Source organism: Oncorhynchus kisutch, unplaced genomic scaffold, assembly GCF_002021735.2.
Source record: "Oncorhynchus kisutch isolate 150728-3 unplaced genomic scaffold, Okis_V2 Okis09a-Okis19a_hom, whole genome shotgun sequence".
NCBI lineage: Eukaryota > Metazoa > Chordata > Actinopteri > Salmoniformes > Salmonidae > Oncorhynchus > Oncorhynchus kisutch.
Genome location: NW_022261985.1, coordinates 843,235 through 855,423, shown reverse-complemented (window position 1 = coordinate 855,423; position 12,189 = coordinate 843,235). Strand labels below are relative to the sequence as shown.

The window sequence follows — 12,189 nt, the reverse complement described above, 5'->3', positions numbered from 1 at the left end:
ATCCAGGTGAAAGCTATGCTCCCGTAGCGATGTCACTTGTTAAATCCACTTCAAATCAGTGTAGATGAAGAGGAGGAGACAGGTTAAAGAAGGATTTTTAAGCCTTCTTTGTGGAATGCATCCCTGTGGAATGCTTTCGACATCTTGTAGAGTCCATGTCCCAATGAATTGAGGCTGTTCTGAGGGCAATAGGGGGTGCAGATAAATATTAGGAAAATTTTCCTAATGTTTGGTATACTCAGTGCATATAGGATATATTAGATATATTATATAGCCCTATTGGTTAACAGGGTCGTGTGAAAATGAGCTTCCTATTGAACAAGTTCAAGTCCATTTCATTACATTTGAGGCTTTTGTTGTTGCCTTGTATTTTAAGCAACGAAGTGTTTGCCAGAGCAAAGATTCTGATGCTTCTGCGCATGTGTGAATGATGTTCTGATCATGTGTATATTTTCTACTATATGCGTAAAGAACAGGCTACTGAGGTGAATGGTGCTTGTTTAATAAAGTTAGATCAACGGCCAAACCACCCCTAACCTGGACAACGCTAGGCCAATTGTGCGTCGCCCCACGGACCTCCCGGTCGCTGCAGTACAGCGCCCTTAACCACTGCACCACCCCTTATGAGACAGTTTATTAACACCATATATACAGGTAGTCTATGAGACAGTTTATTAACACCATATATACAGGTAGTCCATGAGACAGTTTATTAACACCATATATACAGGTAGTCTATGAGACAGTTTATTAACACCATATATACAGGTAGTCTCTGAGACAGTTTATGAACACCATATATACACAGGTAGTCTATGAGACAGTTTATTAACACCATATATACACAGGTAGTCTATGAGACAGTTTATTAACACCATATATACACAGGTAGTCTATGAGACAGTTTATTAACACCATATATACAGGTAGTCTATGAGACAGTTTATTAACACCATATATACAGGTAGTCTCTGAGACAGTTTATTAACACCATATATACACAGGTAGTCTATGAGACAGTTTATTAACACCATATATACAGGTAGTCTCTGAGACAGTTTATTAACACCATATATACACAGGTAGTCTATGAGACAGTTTATTAACACCATATATACACAGGTAGTCTATGAGACAGTTTATTAACACCATATATACAGGTAGTCTCTGAGACAGTTTATTAACACCATATATACACAGGTAGTCTATGAGACAGTTTATTAACACCATATATACACAGGTAGTCTATGAGACAGTTTATTAACACCATATATACAGGTAGTCTATGAGACAGTTTATTAACACCATATATACAGGTAGTCTATGAGACAGTTTATTAACACCATATATACAGGTAGTCTCTGAGACAGTTTATTAACACCATATATACACAGGTAGTCTATGAGACAGTTTATTAACACCATATATACAGGTAGTCTCTGAGACAGTTTATTAACACCATATATACACAGGTAGTCTATGAGACAGTTTATGAACACCATATATACACAGGTAGTCTATGAGACAGTTTATTAACACCATATATACACAGGTAGTCTATGAGACAGTTTATTAACACCATATATATACAGGTAGTCTATGAGACAGTTTATGAACACCATATATACACAGGTAGTCTCTGAGACAGTTTATTAACACCATATATACACAGGTAGTCTATGAGACAGTTTATTAACACCATATATACACAGGTAGTCTATGAGACAGTTTATTAACACCATATATATACAGGTAGTCTATGAGACAGTTTATTAACACCATATATACACAGGTAGTCTATGAGACAGTTTATTAACACCATATATACACAGGTAGTCTATGAGACAGTTTATTAACACCATATATACAGGTAGTCTCTGAGACAGTTTATTAACACCATATATACACAGGTAGTCTATGAGACAGTTTATTAACACCATATATACACAGGTAGTCTATGAGACAGTTTATTAACACCATATATACACAGGTAGTCTATGAGACAGTTTATTAACACCATATATACACAGGTAGTCTATGAGACAGTTTATTAACACCATATATACAGGTAGTCTATGAGACAGTTTATTAACACCATATATACAGGTAGTCTCTGAGACAGTTTATTAACACCATATATACACAGGTAGTCTATGAGACAGTTTATTAACACCATATATACAGGTAGTCTCTGAGACAGTTTATTAACACCATATATACACAGGTAGTCTATGAGACAGTTTGTGAACACCATATATACACAGGTAGTCTATGAGACAGTTTATGAACACCATATATACAGGTAGTCTATGAGACAGTTTATTAACACCATATATACAGGTAGTCTCTGAGACAGTTTATTAACACCATATATACAGGTAGTCTCTGAGACAGTTTATTAACACCATATATACACAGGTAGTCTATGAGACAGTTTATTAACACCATATATACAGGTAGTCTCTGAGACAGTTTATTAACACCATATATACACAGGTAGTCTATGAGACAGTTTATTAACACCATATATACAGGTAGTCTCTGAGACAGTTTATTAACACCATATATACACAGGTAGTCTATGAGACAGTTTATTAACACCATATATATACAGGTAGTCTATGAGACAGTTTATTAACACCATATATACACAGGTAGTCTATGAGACAGTTTATTAACACCATATATACACAGGTAGTCTATGAGACAGTTTATTAACACCATATATACACAGGTAGTCTATGAGACAGTTTATTAACACCATATATACACAGGTAGTCTATGAGACAGTTTATGAACACCATATATACACAGGTAGTCTCTGAGACAGTTTATTAACACCATATATACACAGGTAGTCTCTGAGACAGTTTATTAACACCATATATACACAGGTAGTCTATGAGACAGTTTATTAACACCATATATACACAGGTAGTCTATGAGACAGTTTATTAACACCATATATACACAGGTAGTCTATGAGACAGTTTATTAACACCATATATACACAGGTAGTCTATGAGACAGTTTATTAACACCATATATACACAGGTAGTCTATGAGACAGTTTATTAACACCATATATACACAGGTAGTCTATGAGACAGTTTATTAACACCATATATACACAGGTAGTCTATGAGACAGTTTATTTTTATATATATATTTTATTTATTTAAATTTTTAACCCTTTTTCTCCCCAATTTCGTGGTGTCCAATTGTTTAGTAGCTAGTATCTTGTCTCATCGCTGCAACTCCCATACGGGCTCAGGAGAGACGAAGGTTGAAAGTCATGCGTCCTCCGATACACAACCCAACCAAGCCGCACTGCTTCAGAACACAGCGCCATCCAACCCGGAAGCCAGCCGCACCAATGTGTCGGAGCACCTGGCAACCTTGGTTAGCGCGCACTGCGCCCGGCCTGCCACAGGAGTCGCTGGTGCGCGATGAGACAAGGATTTCCCTACCGGCCAAACCCTCCCTAACCCGGACAACGCGGCCGGTTACGAAAGAGCCTGGGTGTGAACCCAGAGTCTCTGGTGGCACAGCTGGTGCTGCAGTACAGCGCCCTTAACCACTGCGCAACCCGGGAGGCCCAACACCGTGGGCTACTTGGGGACAACACCGTGGGCTACTTGGAGACAACACCGTGGGCTACTTGGAGACAACACCGTGGGCTACTTGGGGACAACACCGTGGGTTACTTGGAGACAACACTGTGGGCTACTTGGAGACAACACTGTGGGCTACTTGGAGACAACACTGTGGGCTACTTGGAGACAACACTGTAGGCTACTTGGAGACAACACTGTGGGCTACTTGGAGACAACACCGTGGGCTACTTGGAGACAACACTGTGGGCTACTTGGGGACAACACCGTGGGCTACTTGGAGACAACACTGTGGGCTACTTGGAGACAACACCGTAGGTTACTTGTAGACAACACTGTAGGTTACTTGGAGACAACACTGTGGGCTACTTGGAGACAACACTGTAGGCTACTTGGAGACAACACCGTGGGCTACTTGGAGACAACACCATGGGCTACTCGGAGACAACACTGTAGGCTACTTGGAGACAACACTGTGGGCTACTTGGGGACAACACCGTGGGCTACTTGGAGACAACACTGTGGGCTACTTGGAGACAACACTGTGGGCTACTTGGAGACAACACTGTGGGCTACTTGGGGACAACACTGTGGGCTACTTGGAGACAACACTGTGGGCTACTTGGAGACAACACCGTGGGCTACTTGGGGACAACACCGTGGGCTACTTGGAGACAACACTGTGGGCTACTTGGAGACAACACTGTGGGCTACTTTGAGACAACACTGTGGGCTACTTGGAGACAACACTGTGGGCTACTTGGAGACAGCACTGTGGGCTACTTGGAGACAACACTGTGGGCTACTTGGAGACAACACCGTGGGCTACTTGGAGACAACACTGTAGGCTACTTGGAGACAACACACCATGGGCTACTTGGAGACAACACTGTGGGCTACTTGGGGACAACACCGTGGGCTACTTGGAGACAACACCGTGGGCTACTTGGAGACAACACTGTAGGCTATTTGGAGACAACACCGCAGCCTACTTGGAGACAACACTGTAGGCTACTTGGAGACAACACCGCAGCCTACTTGGAGACAACACTGTAGGATACTTGGAGACAACACCGTGGGCTACTTGGAGAGAACACCGTGGGCTACTTGGAGACAACACCCTGGTCTACTTGGAGACAACATTGTAGGATACTTGGAGACAACACCGTGGGCTACTTGGAGACAACACTGTAGGCTACTTGGAGACAACACCGTAGCCTACTTAGAGACAACACTGCAGCCTACTTGGAGACAACACTGTAGGCTACTTGGAGACAACACCGTAGCCTACTTGGAGACAACACTGTAGGATACTTGGAGACAACACTGTGGGCTACTTGGAGACAACACAGTGGGCTACTTGGAGACAACACTGTGGGCTACTTGGAGACAACACCGTGGGCTACTTGGAGACAACACTGTAGGCTACTTGGAGACAACACCGTAGCCTACTTAGAGACAACACTGTAGCCTACTTGGAGACAACACTGTAGGCTACTTGGAGACAACACCGTAGCCTACTTCGAGACAACACTGTAGCCTACTTGGAGACAACACTGTAGCCTACTTGGAGACAACACCGTAGCCTACTTGGAGACAACACCGTAGCCTACTTAGAGACAACACCGTAGCCTACTTGGAGACAACACCGTAGCCTACTTGGAGACAACACCGTAGCCTACTTGGAGACAACACCGTAGCCTACTTGGAGACAACACCGTAGCCTACTTGGAGACAACACCGTAGCCTACTTAGAGACAACACCGTAGCCTACTTAGAGACAACACCGTAGCCTACTTGGAGACAACACCGTAGCCTACTTGGAGACAACACCGTAGCCTACTTGGAGACAACACCGTAGCCTACTTAGAGACAACACCGTAGCCTACTTGGAGACAACACCGTAGCCTACTTGGAGACAACACCGTAGCCTACTTAGAGACAACACTGTAGCCTACTTGGAGACAACACCGTAGCCTACTTAGAGACAACACTGTAGCCTACTTGGAGACAACACCGTAGCCTACTTGGAGACAACACCGTAGCCTACTTGGAGACAACACCGTAGCCTACTTGGAGACAACACCGTAGCCTACTTAGAGACAACACTGTAGCCTACTTGGAGACAACACCGTAGCCTACTTGGAGACAACACCGTAGCCTACTTGGAGACAACACTGTATAACTCAACAAGATCTAAATGCATATCAAAATAAAAATGATCACGATCCAATGGTTGGTATGCAGATGCTGCATGTTTCACTGGTAGAACATGAAGAATGATCCTTCCCGATTGAATGCGATGGTGTTTTTGTCTTAGAGTAACATTATACTATGCTGTTATGTAGAATACTACATTATGTGATATTGCAGACATTGACTCAGCGTTGATCTAACTTTATTAAACAAGCACCATTCACCTGAGTAGCCTGTTCTCTACGCATAAAGTAGAAATATACAAATGTGCAGAATGTCATCCGCAGAAGCTTCGGGATCATTAGTTGGTGACTAACGTTCCCGAAAAAGTCCCATTCGCAGCCACGGCATGTGTACAAAGAATCTCACAACGCAGTCACCATGCAAACCATTCTAAGGCGTGGCATGATTCTGAGAACTCACACTGCCTACCTGCTCGACTAGTTTTGGCTCGGTGAGAGCGTGTGTGCCTGTGTGGTATAAGCGAGCCGCATTTAGTTTAGAACTGAGAGAAGAAGTTAAGGGCTATTCTGAGGTAGTTCACAAGGAACAGGTAAGAGTTGGATAGTCACGTCCATCTGACAGCATTGGTCTGGTATCCGTTGTGTTGTGGCTACTGTAATTAGTGGTTAACACTGAAGAGGCCTTTCTTAAAGAGGCAATCTGCCATTACTAAATCTATTTTGGGATTTTAAATTAAAGAATATAACTTACTGTATAAATGCCTCGTGAGTTTAGTTCAACTGTCATACCCCATCAGAACCCAAAATATAAGCTTGTTTTACTCCAATGTTTATAAACAGTGTAATTGTTAAAAAACACTGTATAGCCTCAACACATGGTTAAAACTATCATTTTGATATCATGGATGGCCAGTCCTTACATCAACAGCTCTGTCTATGGATTTGAAATAGGTTACAGCCACTCTCTTTACCAAAACAGTGGTGGGTTGACTGATGTGTTATTGTTTGAGCCGCAGATTGCCCCTTGAAAGGGATAGCACACTCCCAATATAAACTGGACCTACAGGACTTCCCACTCATCTCTGTAGATTGAGACAGACATTCGACAGTCATTCTCCTTCTAACACGTTCACCATGGAGAGAAAAAGCCTATTTGCTCTTTCCACCTGTTGCTTCCCCTGGCTTTGGTCTTTGCAGATCCGCCAACTCTCACCTCTATAAGGAACTTCAGGAACTTTGAATTTGGCCACAGCTTCCCACGCCATGGCCTGATGCTACTCCGCCATTTTGCTAACAATGTCCTCATTGGAAAAAACAACAGCAACAGCCTAATCACACCACTCTTTGTGCCATCGAGGGGAGACTGGGGCTTCCAGTGGTAAGATAACACTAAACAGGTGCTTCATTCCCTGAAGGAACAGGCTTCCTACACGGTAGGGAATCCCACACACAGACAGTCTCCACGAGGGCTTGGCACCTACCTCCTTACGTCACTCAAAGCTATTACCTCATGCCCTGGTCCATAGAGAACAATAGGATCAGAATCATCCTCAAAATGCAGGGGAATGTGGTGGAGGCAGTCTACATAACACAGCACTACCCACAAGATGACCCCCGCAGCAAGCAGTACGACCCCGATAACACCTTCCTCTTAAGTGTCATCCTCCTGAGAGAAATTCAGAGCCTATCTAACAACTGGGGGGACAGTGTGTCTGTGTTTCTGTATGCTGCCGGCTACAATACACACTCCAGATCCTTCTCAGAGACATACTCCATAAGGGAATTCACTAACCAGCTGTGTGGGGGTACATTTTCAAATACTCAACATACTCAGGTTGCTAACCACATGGAGTGCCTTGACATCAAGCTGGAGGTGAGATCAACTGAAAACTGGAACAACGGGCACGCCAGAATTAGATGTGCAAACGTCCCATGGAGTCTGCTGGGTGTGGGGATGACGGTAGCCCTCTACGCGGACAATAAAATGACCTCTGTTACCCCCCTTGGCATGTGCAGCTACGGAAGCTTCGACGCCCATGTATACCTAAACCCCAGCCTGCAGGTCAGGCTCCTGATCAACTTCACTCTGTCATCATGATGACTCTGACCGGAGGATTCCTGTTAACATACCTCCATTTGACTCTGATGTCAGTCTGCAGCTCTACACTGAAGATGGCCACGCCTGCGCTCGCCTGTTCATCAAGAAGACCTTCACTGATTGGAAGAACAAACTCTATTACACCTGGGTTGGATTCTACTCCTCTAACAAAATTGAACATACATTTTATTATGATACTTGGCAGTGGGCTGTTTTGTTCACTAAACAGGTGGACAACGACACAGACCCAGATTATGATATCTACACCTACAGGTCTGACATGTCCATCTCGCCCCGGGGTCGAAGTTCGATTCTTCAATAAAATAACGTTTTCTGAAAAGTATGTCCTCGAGGTACGCACTGCCCCATGGGAATCTTAATGCTGTCCAACCATCATTTTCTCAACATTATATTATACAAGGATCATTCTCATAGAGGCAGAGATAGAAGAGGGTTAAGGTGTTATTGAAGCGAACATTTCCAATGCTATGGGGGTCACACAGAGCATCTGGTTCCTCTCATTTGGATTGGATTCATATGGTTTCTACGGCAACGTAACATTTCTCAATTCTACTTTGAAAGTATTCTGACGTAAGTAGGAACTAGCGTCAAACGCCTCAGACCCTGTAACCGGTCACATATATTTCAATGCATATCTGAAAGGAATGCAAATCTTCTTTTCTACACATCCGATCATACGCAGTATTACCTGATGCTCTTCCTTGAGTTGTCCTGAACATTCCACTTTGTTATGAAAATACAAATGATTACTCCTTTCCCTTATTTAAGCTATTTTACACTTTCTTATTAACCTTATGAACATAGACATTTTGTTTGTATCTGTACTAGAATGGTAAAAAAAGACATCAAATGAAACAGAAATGTCTGTATTGGTTGATATTGCAAAGAAATATCAGATATCCCAGAATATTCACATCAGTGCATCTCTAGTTTCTGTGTTATCTTTTGTTGTGTTCTGTTGTAAAAAATGTGAGGAATTGTCTGGCCTTAAAGAGGTTGGTAGAGGAGGGACTTACAATGATGGACAGGAGTTTCCCGTAGGTCAGGTGTGCGGGGATGTGGTCGGGTTTGGCCCTGAGCGACTCCCTGTACCAGTGGCCCGCCTCCTCCAGCCTATTCAGCCTCATGTAGGCCTCTCCTGTTAGGGGTCAAAGGTCACAGGTCATGGGCGATACGGCCTCTCCTACTGTATGGGGGGGGGGGGGTCAACATTCAGAGGTCAGAGGAAAGGGGTCGTAGAGAGACCCATGACCTCAATGGCTTCTCTGACACTTTATAATAAGAGGAAGACTCGTATCAAAGATGTTGTAGTATGATGGGTTCTGTGACTTCCCTTTCTATCTATCTAGTGCATTGGTCACCAACCGGTCCATCGCGATCCAAGGCATTCCTAGTCGATCACCAAACATTTCTGTACAAAACCCAACGATAATGTAACGGCGTTCTTCGTTTGTTGAAAGAGAGGACCGAAATGCAGCGTGGTGGTTACTCATGTCTTTAATGAATGAAATGACGATACATGAAATAACTGAATAAATACAAAAAACAACAAACGGAACGTGAAACTTATTACAGCCTATCTGGTGAAACTACACAGAGACAGGAACAATCACCCACGAAATACAAAGTGAAACTCAGGCTACCTAAATACGGTTCCCCATCAGAGACAACAAGAATCACCTGACTCTGATCGAGAACCGCCTCAGGCAGCCCAAACCTAACTAGACACACCCCTAATCATTAGCAATCCCAATCCTATAAAACCCCAATGCGAAACACAACACGTAAACCCATGTCACACCCTGGCCCGACCAAAATACACAATGAAAACACAAAACACTATGACCAAGGCGTGACAGATAAAGCCTTGCATTCCTATTTTTTGTTTTGTTTTTGCGCTGTTGGTGCACTTGATTCAGCAGTCCTAGCCCCGGGAAGGTAAAGTGTTCCCATTTTGAACCATTTCATGTGTGTGAATGTAGAACTCCGTCTACCTGGCAAGCCTAGTGAGCAAATCAAGTGCACCTATAGGCCTACCGTTGCCCAATCAAATACCTCAGAGTTGATACTGTGAGATTTCAATACCATGACTAGAGAGAGAGCAAAGAGCGGCTGTTTTTATGAGTAAGTTCATGTTTGTTGTTACTCAGCACTACCAACACTTTGTTCAACACTTTCATAAGCCATAAAATATGTTCTCCCTACTTCCACTCACGCTAAAACCAGCACTGCAGCTGCAATTAATGAGTATAGCAATTTGTTTCTATGACCTTGCGTTGTTATTAGCTGCTTGTGTTTTTTTTAAATATCGAGGTATATTTCACTTTCTCTGGTCATAGGAGTAACAACATGAATTGGTGCAAAAAATAACACAGCGAGACTAAAGTTTCCCCATCAGCTGGAAGACTGTCCCCTTTTCTCAGAGGAGGGAGGGAGAGCGGAGGGACAGTGAGTCAGGTGAGAGCAGAGTCACCACTACCTTCCATGCAACCAAGAGAGTATTTACACAGCACAATGTAAAACCTGCTGGTAGCCACCTCTCCGCTGCACTCTCCCTGCCTGTGACCTCTGACATGAATGATGACATGCTCCAGTGCTTCCCAGTGTCTGATGAATAGAGTTCTAGAATAGATCTCCAACAGGTGCACGGCTGATAACAAGGCAGATGGAGACCGACCCATTTCCATCCCTCCATTCCTAAAAACACTCGTCATTCCACCAATAAAAAATAAATATTCCTCCGTTAAATTAATTAAACCCCTGACACCAATTTCAGTTGGAACGTGACCAGATTCTCTCGGAGAATGTCTCTGTTCTCAAAGCCGTGAGAATCCCAGATCTGATCCCAGCGCAGCGGGGTCGATCCCCGGGGCCCTGATGACAACCCCCCTCTCACCTGAACAAACACTCTCCCTCTTCTCAGGCCCCCACCACGCATCATCCCAAGAATGTTGCCGACACGGCACAGCAATCTCAACCATGCAATCAGGAAGGGCTTCTAATAATGTAATTAGTGATGGAATAACACAACATGGGACATGACTTATTATAGCCAGCTTAGTTTGAATTCCCTTCGAATCCTGATACACATCTACATTAGGATTGCCTGCCTGTTTTGGAGCTGTGGTGTTGGAATGGAATGAAACCGATGTTATCTGCTTAAAGCACATCAAATAGCTTCGTTTCATGGAGATAATATGGGGAAATCTCTTTTTGGGGGGGAAACTGAAGACCATCAGCAGGTTGTTCTACTACCACCAGAACGAGTCATTCTAAACACATATTCCTCAATTACATGAATCAAAGATGAGGAGAATTATCATATGTGATAGGTGGGAATTAAGAAGGACATTTGGAGGATTAAAGTCGTCTCCCTGTGCCAAGTCTTCCCCGTCATGCAGCGAAGTTGTTGCCACTACCCAGCTTTTCACCTTCAGTAATTGGCTAAGTCAAATGCCTGACATGGCTCCAGATAGACTGTCAAACTAAATCTACCTCAGCGGACAAATTAGTTTGCTTCTCCATGAACAGAATACCAGAGATACCTGTCCACTACATTTCAATTCCTGACTGTCAGCCCTGCAGAACACTGTGTTAGACAGGGATATAGGGTAGAGTGGAGAGTGGAGAGCGATCTAGGGTTTGAGTGGAGAGTGATCCAGGGTAAAGTGATGGTAGTGTGGAGAGTTATCTAGGCTAGAGAGGAGAGTGATCTAGGGTAGAGTGATGGTTCTGTGGAGAGTGATCTAGGGTAGAGTGGAGAGTGATCAAGGGTAGAGTGATGGTAGAGTGGAGAGTGATCTAGGGTAGAGTGATGGTAGAGTGGAGAGTGATCCAGGGTAGAGTGATGGTAGAGTGGAGAGTGATCTAGTGTAGAGTGATGGTAAAGTGGAGAGTGATCTAGGGTAGAGTGATGATAGAGTGGAGAGTGATCTAGGGTAGAGTGATATGGTGAGCTGGGGTAGGAAACAGAAACAGTCTCCCGGACATGGGTTGGTCCTGGCTTTGATCCTGGGAAACACTTTCACTGGAAACTTTCATTTTCAGCCCATGGTTGAGCCCATGGTTGAGCCCATGGTTGAGCCCATGGTTGAAAATGCTCACCTTTCCTCCTTCGTTCCCTTTCACCAGATTCTAGGATGATAACAATACAGTACATGATCATATATGACCCTCAAACTAAACCCGGGACCTCAGAGCCAGTTCCACTGCATTTTTTCATTCTTCCCTTCTAATCAAGGACGGATTTAAACATGGGACACCAGGTGTGTGCAATTCATTTTCAGAAAAGACAGAA

At 43.6% G+C, this 12,189-nt stretch overlaps 1 protein-coding gene across 1 annotated transcript in view; it reads right to left on the bottom strand.

The window, feature by feature from the left end:
- The window catches only part of LOC109877689 (protein O-mannosyl-transferase TMTC2), a 92,574-nt gene that overhangs the window by 21,677 nt on the left and 58,708 nt on the right, over positions 1 to 12,189 (bottom strand). The window contains exon 8 of the mRNA XM_031815345.1: positions 8,909 to 9,030. Coding sequence (XP_031671205.1) covers positions 8,909 to 9,030 — 122 coding nt within the window. The remainder of the gene's footprint in view (positions 1 to 8,908; positions 9,031 to 12,189) is intronic.